At 43.8% G+C, this 16,164-nt stretch overlaps 2 protein-coding genes across 4 annotated transcripts in view; one reads left to right on the top strand and one right to left on the bottom strand.

Moving 5' to 3' along the window:
- The window catches only part of USHBP1 (USH1 protein network component harmonin binding protein 1), a 64,898-nt gene extending 52,643 nt beyond the window's left edge, over positions 1–12,255 (bottom strand). Inside the window, exon 1 of the mRNA XM_068234154.1 lies at positions 12,116–12,255. The gene's annotated coding sequence lies outside the window, so the exon portion shown is untranslated. The remainder of the gene's footprint in view (positions 1–12,115) is intronic.
- Positions 1–16,164, top strand: part of BABAM1 (BRISC and BRCA1 A complex member 1) — a 31,601-nt gene that overhangs the window by 3,855 nt on the left and 11,582 nt on the right. For all 3 annotated transcript variants that reach the window (XM_068234157.1, XM_068234156.1, XM_068234158.1), the window contains exons 2-3: positions 2,127–2,468; positions 15,277–15,335. In XM_068234157.1, the coding sequence (XP_068090258.1) occupies positions 2,214–2,468; positions 15,277–15,335 (314 nt within the window). In that variant the 5' untranslated portion in view covers positions 2,127–2,213. The remainder of the gene's footprint in view (positions 1–2,126; positions 2,469–15,276; positions 15,336–16,164) is intronic.

Consider the following 16,164-nt stretch of genomic DNA (forward strand, 5'->3'; position numbering starts at 1 on the left):
AGGCTGGTGTGAGTCGAGTGTGAGGCCTTAGCAACGCCAAAAACATAGCATTACAGGGAAGAAGGTGTTCATGCACCTGGTGGTTTTGGAGGGGATGGATCTGAAACGGCGTCCCAGTGGTAGGGGCTCGAAGTCCCAATGGAGGCCCTTGTCTTCATTCTCATGGAGTAGAGGAGATCTAGGGATGGCAGGTGGGTGCCAATGATCTTTTCTGCTGCGTTTATCACTCTGTGGAGTCTGTATTTGTCCCTAGCGGTTGCTCCTGCATACCAGACGATGATGGAGCAGCAGAGGATGGATTCAATGGTCGCGATGTAAAAGCTGGTAAGCAGCTCCCGTGCCATCCCGAATTTCTTCAATTGTCGTAGGAAGAATAACCTCTGCTGTGCTTTCTTCTGAGTACTGGTAATGTGCTGCTCCCATTGGAGGTTGCTTGTTATGGTTGTGCCCAGGAACCGGACGCTTTGAACTCTGGAGACCTCGGACCCGTCGATGAGCACAGGGAGAGGGGCAGGAGGGAGTTTCCTGAAGTCCACAATCAGTTCCACGGTCTTTGCCGTGTTGAGAACAAGATTGTTGGCCTTGCACCAATCACAGATCTTCTCAATTTCATTTCAATAAGCATCCTCCCCGTTTCTATCAATGAGGCCAATAAGCGTGGTATCATCTGCAAATTTAATAACTTTGACAGAGTCAGTAGCTGAGGTGCAGTTATTAGTATACAGCGAGAACAGGAGTGGAGACAGTACGCACCCTTGCGGTGCGCCAACGTTCGTGGTTCTCTCGCTGGAGATGCGACAACCAAGCTTGACCCGTTGTGTCCTGTTAGAAAGTCTTTAATCCACCTGCAGAGGAGGGAATCTGCCCCGAGGTGCGCAAGATTGTCGATCAGAATGTCCGGACAGATGGTGTTAAAAGCCGAGCTGAAGTCTAGGAAAAGGACCCTGGCGTAGGCTCCTGGCTTGTCAAGATGCTCCGAGATGTATGCCAGGCTGACATTGATGGCATCTTCTACTGATCGGTTTTCCCTGTAGGCAAACTGGTGTGGTTCGAGGAGGGTATTGGTGGAGTGCTTCAGGTGGGCCAGCAGTATCTTCTCGAATACCTTCATGATGATGGGGGTCAGGGCTACAGGTCTAAAGTTGTTGAGCTCCATGTTCCCTGTTTTTTTGGGGACTGGTATGATTGTGGACCTTTTGAAGCAGGGGGGACCTTCCCTTCTGATAGGGATCTGTTGTAGAGAGAGGTGAGGATGGGAGCTAGTAGGTTTGCGCAAGTTCTCAGGCAGAGTGAGGACACCCCGTCCGGGCCTGAGGCTTTCCTGGGATTGAGTCTGCGAAGGTGTTGTAGCACATCCTCCTCTATTCTCAATCACACATGCGGTAAGAGATTTTTTACTGCTATATTACCGCATGTGATAAATTCCGCATTTTTTCCACATTCACTAAAAATGTTCTGCATGTTTCCCGCATGTGGGAACAATGCGTAAAAAAATTTGGGAAACATGCTTAATTACATAGTAAACATGCGGAAACAATGCGGAAAAAAAGTTGCATTAAAAAAAAAGTCCAGCAAACACAGCACTCAAGGCTCCAGACTCCATTTAAGTCAATGGGAAGCGAAATATATCACCAAGTACTAGTAGGTGATAAAAATTTGGTCGTTAAGTCAGAAATAAGGCGCCTCTTTTTTTTTTTTTTTTGTGAATTTTTATTTTTTTTGCGAAAACTACCGACTTTTGCGGACTTTTACCGCATTTTTTACGCATGCGGGTAATTTATGCGTAAAATTTTACGCATGCAGTAAATTTCATGCGTAAACATTTGTGAATATCAAGATGGTTTTTTTTCAGTCAGGAATTTACCGCAAATGCATTTCCGCATGCGGTAAATCATTGAGAATAGAGCCCAATGTGAGCTGTTCAGTTATCTGTATTGTCTTTATTGTTTCTACATCTGCATGTTCAATGTATTGTCCATTGTACAGCACCATAGAACATATTGGCACTATATAAATTCTTATTAATACTATTTTTTTTACATTTACGTTTGCAATATTAGAAGTAATTTCAGAAATTATAAATGTATTCAGCCATAAGTTAATATGTATTTTTTTTTCTCTTGAAGGTATATTCAAAGATTCAAAGCATTCAACATTTTTTTTTTGCATAATCCACCACCAAGCTGGATAGCCCAACAGAAGAAACGTGTAGCATGGACACCTCTGAGCCTGCAGATGATGGGGAGCGAACAGAAGAGCAGAGACCTCGCACGCGTTCCAATCCAGAAGGTGCAGAAGACAAGGCTGCACCTCCGCAGCCCGTGGTAGGCAATCGGAGTGAGGGAGAAGGGGAAGCTGCCCAGGTAGAGGACCCATCACCTCCAGTCACAGCTCCTCCTAGCTGTGCTCTTCCTCCACCGCTGGAATATCAAGTAAAAACCCCAAGGGTAAACTGTCCAGAAAAAGTGGTAGGTGACCATTTCTGAAATGTATCTTGTATGCCTTTAACCATTTTACTGCCAGGCCTTTTGCACCTCTGGTGGCCAATCTAGCAAAGAAACACACAGTATAGACTGGCAGTTGTTTAAAAAAATCTCTAAGCTATATGTTTTCTGAAAGCATGGAGCCTTTAGAATTATAATATTGCACAGGCAATTTCATACAGCCAGTGAAGTGAGAACATCCAATCTATATACCTGCTTAACAACTTGAAGGCAGCAGTGTTAAACCCCCCTAAAGACCAGGCTTTTTTTTACTTAATTGGCCACTGCAGCTTTAAGGCCAAGCTGCAGGGCCACACAACACAGCACACAAGTGATCTTCCCCCCACCAACAGTTGGTGGGGTCTGATCGCTTCACAGTTGTTTATTTTTATTTTTTTATAAATGTTTATTTTTTAATAAATTTGCCTTTTTTTAAAATTTACTTTCCCCTGCACTCTTCCCCGCCAGCCAATCAGCGTGATCGTCTGTCATAGGCTTTAGCCTATGACATCTGATCACTCCCCAGCCTATGGAGGGGACAGCTGTGTCACACGGCTGTCCCGAGTACAGCGCTGCTCCAGATTGCAGCGCTGTACATGTAAATAGACAGCGATTACGCTGTCTAACAGTCTCCCTCGCTGCTCGGAGGCTGAAGGCGGGGTGGAGCTCCGCCCCCCAAGCAGGGGATGCGCGTGCAGCCTGCACGAGATCTCTTGCAGTAGCTGGCTCCAGGACCTGACGCCAATTGGTCCTGGGGCTGCCGCATTCACGCCCATTGGCGTGACGCGGTCGTTGGGTAGATAAGGACCCTTTCACATGGGCAGTTGAACTGCATGCTTAGTGAGCAGTTGCCAAGCAGTAGAGAGCAGTTACCAAGCAGCAGTGAGAATTTACCAGGCAGCAGCAAGCAGTTGTGAGAGTTCAACAGTCTTTTCACTGCCTATCAACTCTTCATGTGAAAGGGTCCTAAGGACTGGATCAGACGGACGTCTGAACCAGCCATCCGGCGTCAATATTCAAATGCCTTTCTGCAAGCAAGCACAAAACCATTTGGCAACTTCCAGTGGCACTTTCCTCTGCTTGATTTTTGCCACACATTTTATCCCCACAGGGGGACTCGGAAGCCCTGCGGTTACCCCGACCCTGGATACTACATATATTGTCCAGGGAAAAACAAGATGACAGGATACAGTGCAATCGAGCATGGCGTTTGCACAAACAATGGTAAACAACGTGCCAGCAGCTATTCCAGGGCTGGGCAAACTTTGCACAGCCCACCCCGCATGCTGCGCTCCACAGGCCGCATTTCTTAAATTCCTCCCTCCATCCCCTGCAGAGTTGTGAGCAGGTGGAAACAGTGGAACTTAAAACTCATCTGATTGCCGAATCCAGCGGTCTCCATGGCAACAGGATGTCACATGACACGGCGTTGGGACGTGCCAGCAGATAAAATGCAAATAAAACTGAAGTCCTGATCGGAGGGCAGCGCATGACAACAAAGCAACTTAACTTGCAGTCTGCACCACTGGGAATAAGAGGCACCAATTTACACAGCTCTGAGCATGTGCATAGTCTGGTAGTTCTTATTGATGGGGATTTAAACTTCAACTCACATCTCTGCTGTGGTGAAATCATCCTATTTTCTCCTGAAGAACATCGCAAAAATCAAGCACCTTATCCCCCCAGAAGATCTGCCAACCTTAGTTCATGCCTTTATTACATCCCGACTGGAATACTGTAATGCTCTCTACACCGCCTAAAGCTGATGCAGAATACTGCTGCCAGACTATTAACCTCCCTGGCGGTATGCCCGACACAGCGTTGGGCTAGCCGCCACAGGGATCACATCGCCCCGGGGGGATTTTTTAAAATAAAATTTGTTACATTGTGTTAACCACTTCCCGACCGCCGTATATACAATTGGCGGCCGGGAAGTGCACCCCGCAAGGACCGCCGTATAGACAAATGGCGGCGGTCCTTGTAGGGGCATGGGCGGAGCGATCGCGTCATCAGTGACGCGATCCTCCGCCTCCGCCTGGCGCCGCTCACCCGCCGCAACATCCCGCCGGCCATACGGAAGCGCCGGCGGGATGTTAACCCGAAGATCGCCGCATACAAAGTGTATAATACACTTTGTAATGTTTACAAAGTGTATTATACAGGCTGCCTCCTGCCCTGGTGGTCCCAGTGTCCGAGGGACCACCAGGGCAGGCTGCAGCCACCCTAGTCTGCACCAAGCACACTGATTTCCCCTCCACCCCTGCCCCAGATCGCCCACAGCACCCATCAGACCCCCCCCCTGCCCACCCCCAGACCCCTGTTTGCACCCAATCACCCCCCTAATCACCCATCAATCACTCCCTGTCACTATCTGTCAATGCTATTTTTTTTTTTATCCTGCCCCCTGCTCCCTCCTGATCACCCCCCCCCCCCCGGTACTGTATGCATCTATCCCCCCTGATCACCTGTCAATCACCTGTCAATCACCCCCTGTCACTGCCACCCATCAATCAGCCCCTAACCTGCCCCTTGCGGGCAATCTGATCACCCCCCCACACCAATAGATCGCCCGCAGATCCGACATCAGATCACCTCCCAAATCCATTGTTTACATCTATTCTCTCCTCTAAACACCCACTAATTACCCATCAATCACCCCCTATCACCACCTGTCACTGTTACCTATCAGATCAGACCCTAATCTGCCCCTTGCGGGCACCCAATCACCCGCCCACACGCTCAGATTGCCCTCAGACCCCCCCCCCCTTATCAATTCGCCAGTGCAATATTTACATCTGTTCTCCCCTGTAATAACCCACTGATTACCTGTCAATCACCTGTCAATCACCTATCAATCACCCATCAATCACCCCCTGTCACTGCCACCCATCAATCACCCCCTGTCACTGCCACCCATCAATCACCCGCTGTCACTGCCACCCATCAATCAGCCCCTAACCTGCCCCTTGCGGGCAATCTGATCACCCACCCACACCAATAGATCGCCCGCAGATCCGACGTCCGATCACCTCCCAAGTGCAGTGTTTATATCTGTTCTCTACCCTAAACACCCACTAATTACCCATCAATCACCCCCTGTCACTGCTACCTATCAGATTAGACCCCTATCTGCCCCTAGGGCACTCAATCACCCGCCCACACCCTCAGAATGCCCTCAGACCCCAGCCCTGATCACCTCGCCAGTGCATTGCTTGCATCTATTCCCCCCTCTAATCACACCTTGAGACACCCATCAATCACCTCCTGTCACCCCCTAGCACACCTACCCATCAGATCAGGCCCTAATTTGCCCCGTGTGGGCTCCTGATCACTCGACCAAACCCTCAGATCCCCCTTCCGATCACCTCCCCAGTGCATTGATTGCATCTATTTTCCCCTCTAACCACCCCCTGAGACACCCATCAATCACCTCCTGTCACCCCCCCAGCACTCCTATCCATCAGATCAGGCCCAATACAACCTGTCATCTAAAAGGCCACCCTGCTTATGACCGGTTCCACAAAATTCGCCCCCTCATAGACCATCTGTCATCAAAATTTGCAGATGCTTATACCCCTGAACAGTCATTTTGAGACATTTGGTTTCCAGACTACTCACGGTTTTGGGCCCGTAAAATGCCAGGGCGGTATGGGAACCCCACAAGTGACCCCATTTTAGAAAAAAAAACACCCCAAGCTATTCTGTTAGGTGTATGACGAGTTCATAGAAGATTTTTATTTTTTGTCAAAAGTTAGCGGAAATTGATTTTTATTGGTTTTTTATCACAAAGTGTCATTTTTCACTAACTTGTGACAAAAAATATAATCTTCTATGAACTCGCCATACACCTAACGGAATACCTTGGGGTGTCTTCTTTCTAAAATGGGGTCACTTGTGGGGTTCCTATACTGCCCTGGCATTTTAGGGGCCCTAAACCGCGAGGAGTAGTCTAGAAAACAAATGCCTCAAAATGACCTGTGAATAGGACGTTGGGCCCCTTAGCGCACCTAGGCTGCAAAAAAGTGTCATGTGGTACCGCCGTACTCAGGAAAAGTAGTATAATGTGTTTTGGGGTGTATTTTTACACATACCCATGCTGGGTGGGAGAAATTTCTATGTAAATGGACAATTGTGTGTAAAAAAAAATCAAACAATTGTCATTTACAGAGATATTTCTCCCACTTAGCATGGGTATGTGTAAAAATACACCCCAAAACACATTATACTACTTCTCCTGAGTACGGCGGTACCACATGTGTGGCACTTTTTTACACCCTAAGTACGCTAAGGGGCCCAAAGTCCAATGAGGACCTTTAGGATTTCACAGGTCATTTTGCGACATTTGGTTTCAAGACTACTCCTCACGGTTTAGGGCCCTTAAAATGCCAGGGCAGTATAGGAACCCCACAAATGACCCCATTCTAGAAAGAAGACACCCAAAGGTATTCCGTACGGAGTATGGTGAGTTCATAGAAGATTTTATTTTTTGTCACAAGTTAGCGGAAAATGACACTTTGTGAAAAAAAACAATTAAAATCAATTTTCGCTAACTTGTGACAAAAAAATAAAAACTTCTATGAACTCACCATACTCCTAACGGAATACCTTGGGTGTCTTCTTTCTAAAATGGGGTCATTAGTGGGGTTCCTATACTGCCCTGGCATTTTAGGGGCCCTAAACCGTGAGGAGTAGTCTTGAAACAAAAATGACCTGTGAAATCCTAAAGGTACTCATTGGACTTTGGGCCCCTTAGTGCAGTTAGGGTGCAAAAAAGTGCCACACATGTGGTATCGCCGTACTCGGGAGAAGTAGTATAATGTGTTTTGGGGTGTATTTTTACACATACCCATGCTAGGTGGGAGAAATACCTCTGTAAATGACAATCTTTTGATTTTTTTACACACAATTGTCCATTTACAGAGGTATTTCTCCCACTCAGCATGGGTATGTGTAAAAATACACCCCAAAACACATTGTACTACTTCTCCCGAGTACGGCGATACCACATGTGTGGCACTTTTTTGCACCCTAACTGCGCTAAAGGGTCCAAAGTCCAATGAGTACCTTTAGGATTTCACAGGTCATTTTGAGAAATTTCGTTTCAAGACTACACCTCACGGTTTAGGGCCCCTAAAATGCCGGGGCAGTATAGGAACTCCACAAATGACCCCATTTTTAGAAAGAAGACACCCCAAGGTATTCCGTTAGTAGTATAGCGAGTTCATAGAAGATTTTATTTTTTGTCACAAGTTAGCGGAAATTGATTTTAATTGTGTTTTTTCACAAAGTGTCATTTTCCGCTAACTTGTGACAAAAAATAAAATCTTCTATGAACTCACCATACTCCGTACGGAATACCTTTGGGTGTCTTCTTTCTAGAATGGGGTCATTTGTGGGGTTCCTATACTGCCCTGGCATTTTAGGGGCCCTAAACCGTGAGGAGTAGTCTTGAAACGAAATTTCTCAAAATGACCTGTGAAATCCTAAAGGTACTCATTGGACTTTGGGCCCTTTAGTGCAGTTAGGGTGCAAAAAAGTGCCACACATGTGGTATCGCCGTACTCAGGAGAAGTAGTACAATGTGTTTTGGGGTGTATTTTTACACATACCCATGCTGAGTGGGGGAAAGATCTCTGTAAATGGACAATTGTGTGTAAAAAAAATAAAAAAATTGTCATTTACAGAGATATTTCTCCCACCCAGCATGGGTATGTGTAAAAATACACCCCAAAACACATTATACTACTTCTCCTGAGTATGGCAATACCACATGTGTGGCACTTTTTTGCAGCCTAACTGCGCTAAGGGGTCCAAAGTCCAATGAGCACCTTTAGGCTTTACAGGGGTGCTTACAATTTAGCACCCCCAAAAATGTCAGGACAGTAAACACACCCCACAAATGACCCATTTTGGAAAGTAGACCCTTCAAGGTATTCAGAGAGGGGCATAGTGAGTCCGTGGCAGATTTCATTTTTATTTTTGTCGCAAGTTAGAAGAAATGGAAACTTTTTTTTTTTTTTTTTGTCACAAAGTGTCATTTTCCGCTTACTTGTGACAAAAAATAATATCTTCTATGAACTCATTATGCCTCTCAGTGAATACTTTGGGATGTCTTCTTTCCAAAATGGGGTCATTTGGGGGGTATTTATACTATCCTGGAATTCTAGCCCCTCATGAAACATGACAGGGGGTCAGAAAAGTCATAGATGCTTGAAAATGGGAAAATTCACTTTTTGCACCATAGTTTGTAAACGCTATAACTTTTACCCAAACCAATAAATATACACTGAATGGGGTTTTTTTTTATCCAAAACATGTTTGTCCACATTTTTCGCGCTGCATGTATACAGAAATTTTACTTTATTTAAAAAATGTCAGCACAGAAAGTTAAAAAAATCATTTTTTTGCCAAAATTCATGTCTTTTTTGATGAATATAATAAAAAGTAAAAATCGCAGGAGCAATCAAATAGCACCAAAAGAAAGCTTTATTAGTGACAAGAAAAGGAGCCAAAATTCATTTAGGTGGTAGGTTGTATGAGCGAGCAATAAACCGTGAAAGCTGCAGTGGTCTGAATGGAAAAAAAGTGGCCGGTCCTTAAGGGGTAGAAAGCCCTAGGTCCTCAAGTGGTTAAAGGATACCACAACTGACATGTGGCATAATGAGATAGACATGGGTATGTACAGTGCCTAGCACACAAATAACTATGCTGTGTTCCTTTTTTTCTTTCTCTGCCTGAAAGAGGTAAATATCAGGTATGTAAGTGGCTGACTCAGTCCTGACTCAGACAGGAAGTGACTACAGTGTGACCTTCACTGATAAGAAATTCCAACTACAAAACACTTTCCTAGAAGAAAATGGCTTCTGAGAGCAAGAAAGAGATAATAAAGGGGGAAATTCTTATCAGTGAGGGTCACACTGTAGTCACTTCCTGTCTGAGTCAGGACTGAGTCAGCCACTTACATACCTGATATTTACCTCTTTCAGGCAGAGAAAGGAAAAAAAGGAACACAACATAGTTATTTGTGTGCTAGGCACTGTACATACCCATGTCTATCTCATTATGCCACATGTCAGTTGTGGTATCCTTTAAGCTAGCACTTGGCTAGCTAACTATGCTGCCCTAGTCGCTCCAGTCCCCTCCGATCGCCCCCGATCACCTCCGGTATACATACTCCCCAGGGATCCCGCGATGACGCAGCCTCCCAATCAGTACCCAGCTTTGCAATGGGGAGGATCGGAACTGCGCATGACGTCATATCCGGTCGTCACCATAGCGATGAGTGATGCTGATTGGGAAGCTGCGGCTCCCGCGGGATAGCAGACAGGTGAGTGTTGGCGGCGGCGAGGGGGGGGGTAGTAGAGGTGCCGGGAGGCTTGGGCAGCATAGTTAGCTAGCCTAGTGCTAGCTAACATAAAAAAACTATTTAATTTAAAAAATCCCTCCCGCAGACGCAGCCACTTAAACTGCGTAGCGCCAGGGAGGTTAACCAACCAACCCCGTCACTGCCACCTAACAACAGTCCTGCACTGCCTTCACTGGCTACCTATAAAATGGAGGGTCCTATTCAAGATCGGCCTACTGACATTTAAATAACTACATAATTTGGGCCCTGGATACATGGGGCTTGATTCACAAAAGGGTGCTAACTCAGTTAGCACGCCTAAAAGCCCCTTAGCACGCCTAAAGCCCTTTAGGACGCTCATTGTGCGATGCTTCAGGTGCACCCAGTGCAACGTTTTAGGGGCACCCGGTGCAACATTTTAGGGGCACCCGGTGTGATGGTTTAGTCGCACCCGATGCGACGTTTTGCGCGCACCGCGTAGAGCTAAACATTGTACGCGATCAGTACAATCTTTGGGCCTGCTAACTGTTTAGCACCCTAGTTAACACGCCCAAACCTTTTAGGCGTGCTAACTGAGTTAGCACCCTTTTGTGAATCGAGCCCATGAAAAAAATGTTACAGCTGCGTAGCAATCCCTGCAATCTCAGATCCACAGGTTCTAATAGTCTAGTCATACCCAGAGTCCACCTGACAACTTTCGGTACCAAAGCCTTCTGTCATGCTGCTCCTAAGCTATGGAACTCCTTGCTTCAGCAGATCAGGACCGCTCCATCTCTGTCTGTGTTTAAAGCCAGACTGAAAACCCACCTGTTCAGTTTAGCATTTGCAGAAATATAATTTTTGTTCTGTGAATACTTCACCCTACTACCAACTACTGATTCTAAGCGCTTTGAGTCCTATGGGAGAAAAGCACTATAGACATGTTATAGTTTGTTGTTGGTATGTAGTGCCCTGTTGCCATGGAAACTCAACACTGGATTCGGCGATCAGGTGAGTTTTAAGTTCCCGCTCACGACTTGTCAGGGAGGGAGGAGAGGAATTCGTCCGCCAGTTGGCGGGCCAGAATAACAGAGCATGAGGGCTGTAGTTTACCCAGTGCTGGTCTATGCATTCACTTCAATGTACAGAGCTTAAACATTGAGCTTCGCGGCCACTGTTTACCGCCATGTGAGCTGGCCCTAAGTTATCCCAGTCACAATATGATGTGCAAGCATTTAGCAGAACAGTGGCAGCCTGCATATTCTTTTCTGTTTTGCTTTACTTTAATACTAGATAGCCATGTTTGCAAAAATATCTGACATGAATAATATTTACAAATGTAGTTGTTGATGTAAACTCTGTTTAATAGCTTCGATGCTTCTATGGTAGAATGATAGTGGGAATCGCCATTGATACTTGATATTCTTTCCACCAAAGTACATCTGAACATGGTGTATGCCACTTGGGTATTTATAGTGCCTTATCAATATGTGGCACCCAGTAAGTTTCAGTTCTGTCATCTCATCTCATCTACAGCAGAGTTAAGTGGTTTGTGAAATGTGCTGCATAATGTTTTAGAGCAATGCAAATCAATAATAATTTACAGGCCTTTCTTCTTTCTGTTTCAAATATTTTAATTTTTTTTTTACAGAAATGTTATATGTGAAATGGGAGCATACAATATGCTATCTTCTATGGATGATCAATGAGATTCAGATAATTCTGAGTTGATGCATTATTATGTAAATATTGTATGCAAATTTATGCAGCTTGAAAATGGACTAATCGAGCTCCACCAAGGTTCAAATTGGTCTGTTTTCAAGCCGCATATATTTGCATACAGAACTTGCATAATCCTGCATTGTCCAAATTATTTGCAACTGCAGTCTTTGTACAATATCATACAAATCTGTTCATGGATGCAGGGTACCTGAAATTCACAAAAGCAATGTGATTATAAACGTTGAAAATAACTGTGTACATTGGACAAATTTGATTAACCTCTCATGAATTGTCTTTTCTAGTAATTTTTGGACATTGTAAAGCAAGGACACACTGTATTTCCATGCAAAAGTTTAGAGAAGCTGGTGTCACATTCTGATCACAACTGTACCTATTTTTAATGGGGTACCAGTATTCTTGTTGAGTTACAACTTGACTCTATGCAAAACTTTCCATTTAAACAGAGAACGCTGAGAAACCTTGTTGGGTTTTAGAGAGTACTTGAGGTAACACTGACAGAGCCTGTTATGACAGGCTCTTTCTAAATGATAGATCATTGGGGGTGTTGTTAGAGCTAAATACCTACCTGTCCTGGCGTCATCCCTGCAGGCAGGAGGCTCTGGCCACGACCACCTGCATGGCTGTGGCCTGCCCTTAGCTCAGCAGCCATGGCCTAATTGGTGGAGAAGGGGGGTGGAGCATCACCTGCGAAACAAAGATGTGGGACCAGGTGAGTAATTGGCCCTAAGGCCCCGTTTACACTTAATCAGTTGCTCTCAGTTATAACTGAAAGGTCAACTGATTTTCAAAGTAAGTCCCATGTTTTCCTATGGCACCTTTCACACTTAAAGCAGTAGGATAAGCCATACTATGCCAGGGAAAAAAAACACATATATAAGTAGGTAAATACTTGATCTACTTACATAACACATGTATTGTACTGTCCACATTTTGATTTCAGTGAATGTTATACAGTAAATGACGAGAATTCTGTTCCTGGTGGTGGCCATGTCTTTTCCCCACAGTTAAGTCTAACTTGTGATGTCATTTCTGCCCTTTACTTTTTTTCTTGTCTCCTCCAATCGCTGAGTCACCTTAGCCTTGCTTGTAAACACAAGTGAGTAGGGGATTAGGTTTCAGATAAGCAGCTGGCAGGGAAATAAAGGGAAGAGGAGGAATATATTCTAGATAAAAAGAACCCCCAGCATGCAATTCTTTGGCACCGACTACTAAAGGACCAGTGCTCTTTAAAGAGGAGCTGTTAGGTATAAGGTCTCAGAGAAAATAAACACATATATCAGTAGCTAAAGATTGGCTGTACTTACATTACATATGCATTTCACTGTCCACATTTGGATTTCACAGAATTTGTATATAGTATATGCAGAGATAGATGCTCCTGACAGCTCATGGCAGGCTCCATGTTTTTCTGTCAAATGTGTCGTCATGTCCTGCCTGCTTCCTGATCACAGAAAAGCTGGTACTAAATAACACAGTGTGCAGTGAATATTAATGAGCCATGTGGCTAGGAACAATAGCTGACTCCTGCAGTGTACTCTGCCCGAGATTTATCAGTGCTACGCGCTGGACTGATTACACAAGCTGCTGTAACGTCTCATTAGCAGCCGAGGGGAGGGCCCCAGAATGCTTTGCAGTTTAGTATGCGGCTTGCGTCCTTATGGGTCTATAACAGCCTTTAAGATAAGCACACATCAAAGGTAACTGAGATTTTTATCTTCACTAATTGCTTTTGGGCTTCCTTCTAAACTGTTTAACACAGGAGAATAGAGGTTTAAATTAGCTTCTGCAGCCTGACAGTTACTCTTTAAGTATGTGATAACTCCAGATCATAACAGCAGAAAAAGTTTTGAACGTTTTGAATGCAGGATTAGCATCTTTATCACTTAATACACTCAGACCAGTTGCTGTTGAAATTTGATTTTTATGGTGACAATACCACTTTAAAGGGAACCTTAACTGAGAGGGATATGGATGTTTCCTTTTAAACAATACCAGTTGACTGGCAGTCCTGCTGATCTCTTTGACTGCAGTAGTGGCTGAATCACAGACCTGAAACAAGCATGCAGCCAATCCAGTCCGACTTCAGTCAGAGCACCTGATCTGCATGCTTCTTCAGAGGCTGTGGCTGAAAGTATTAGAGACACAAGATCAGCAGGAGGGTCAGACAACTGGTATTATTTTAAAAGGAAAAACCCATATCCTTCTCAGTTTAGGTTCCGTTTAACGCGTTTTACTGAAATCTTTTTCACAATGCACTGCTATGGAGAAGGGAAATAAAACGTGTACCAACTGATTAAGTGTAAACGGGGCTTAACACTGATCCATCATCATTTAGACAGAGCCTTCCATGACAGCCTTTTTCTTCTCTTTTTTTTTTTTTTTTTTCTTTTTTTTTTTTTTTTTTTTTTTTGCCTCAAGTACTCATTAATTGCTGTCTGTGTCTCCTTTTGGAAAATGTTACTTGTGTTTCCCTGTCATGGATGTCACAAATAGGAATTCAAATGAGAAGAAATCTTTCCAACAGGGACACCTGTTTTTTATGATTTACTACCGTAAATTTAACCACTTGACCACTGAAGGGTTTTTACCCCTTTAAGACCAGAGCAATTTTCACCTGTCAGCGATCCTCCCATTCTTTCGCCAATAACTTAATCACTACTAATCACAACGAAATGATCTATAGCTTGCTTTGTTTTTTTGCTACCAATTAGCTTTCTTTGGGCGGTACATTATGCTAAGAATTATTTTATTCTAAATGCATTTTAATGGGAACAATAAGGAAAAAAATCATTATTTCTCAGTTTTTGGCCATTATAGTGTTAAAATAAAACGTTCTACTGTGGATAAAAGCCACATATTTTATTTGCCCATTTGTCCCGGTTATTGCAACGTTTAAAAAATTTCCCTAGTGCAATGTATGACGCCAATATTTTATTTGGAAATAAAGGTGCATTTTTTCAGTTTTGCGTCCATCACTAATTACAAGTCAGTAAATTAAAAATTAACAGTAATATACCCTTGACATAAATATTAAAAAAGTTCAGTCCCTAAGGTAACTACTTATGTATTTTTTTTTTTATGGAATTTTTTTTCCCCCTATACACACACACAAAAAGTTTGGGTACTATGGGAGGGTGTGGGAGGGAAATAGTTAATTATAAAAGTCAGTGTTGGGATTTTTATTAAATAAAATAGTTTTTTTTGTGTAATTTACTATTTGGCCACAAGATGTCCTCAGTCATTATTTCCGATTCACTACACAAGGAAGTGAATCGGAAGTAATGTGTGGCACTGTATCAACAGGAAGATAAAATGAATGCTGGCATCTCATAGATGCCGGTGTTCATTGAATTGGGGACATAGATTAATGAATGGGAACTGTGTTCCCATTCATTCATCTCTTCGCTAACAGGCGACAACGGGAGCGCGCGCAAGAGTGCGCAGCGACCGCCCGCTGCTATAGACTTATTTTCACGGCCCTGGTACATCAATTGAAGTTTTACTGGGCCATCAATATACTGCACAAGATGCAGTAAGTAGTTAAAAAAAAGTTTTGGTAAAGAAGTATAACTTCTGGTTCAGTTGAATTAGGTGGTCATTGGTAGCCTTGAGGCAATTTGTTTCTAGATCAGCAAGTCAGATCAGTCAAGATGTTCATGTCGTCCTTAGGAATTTTGTTGAAGGAATGTGATAAGCCATGTGATTTGATCATCTTGTCTTTTCCAGATCATTTGTTTAGATTTGTCAGAAGAAATGTCCTCCCAGAAACTGGAATCATTAAATGGGTAGGTTTTTTTCCACTCCATGTTTGTCATTCTCTGGCATTTAACTTGCAGTGAAATATGAGTACTCTTTCTGCACACCGATTCAGTATCATCTTACTGCATTTTATCATCCAGACGTGGATTTTATCATCCAAGTGGATGACATAATGACTGCATTGTGCGGCACAGATTTGTGAACATTTAGATTGTAAGCCTTTGGGCAGGGTCCTCACTCTTTTTGTGTCCTACCTGATCATGCACCTCTATTACTGTGCACCCATGCTATGCATTTGAGTGAACCTAACTTGCCTAACTCCATGCTCCCATCCAGTGACTGACTAAGCATTACCTTGTACTCATACTGTGCTGTGTGATCTGGTTTTCTTGTATTCCTGTATTGTCATATTGCTGTTTGTCACCCCTAAATATTGTCTGTAACCTAAATTAATGTCCAACGCTGCGTAATATGTTGGCGCTTTATAAATACAACAAATAAATAAATAAATTAAACATTACAACATTAACATTAGGAAAACTGAAGCTAGTGGGATATAAAGGCTGTCATATTTATTTCCTTTTCAGCAATACCAGTTGCCTGACTATCCTGCTGATCCTCTGCCTCTAATACTTTAAGCTATAGCCCCTGAACAAGCATGCAGCAGATCAGGTGTTTCTGACATTGGCTTCAATTCATCAAAGGGTGTTCGATAACAAAATCCCAGTCCTTAAAATACCGCATTCGGTATTTTACACTTCACTGTGCTAATTCATCAATATTTTCCCATGTGTGGTAGAGGTTCGTTAAGTTACCGAAGTAGGCTGTTAGATAACGGCAGAGTGGTGCAGAGCA

This window comes from Hyperolius riggenbachi, chromosome 1 (genome assembly GCF_040937935.1).
Source record: "Hyperolius riggenbachi isolate aHypRig1 chromosome 1, aHypRig1.pri, whole genome shotgun sequence".
Lineage (NCBI taxonomy): Eukaryota > Metazoa > Chordata > Amphibia > Anura > Hyperoliidae > Hyperolius > Hyperolius riggenbachi.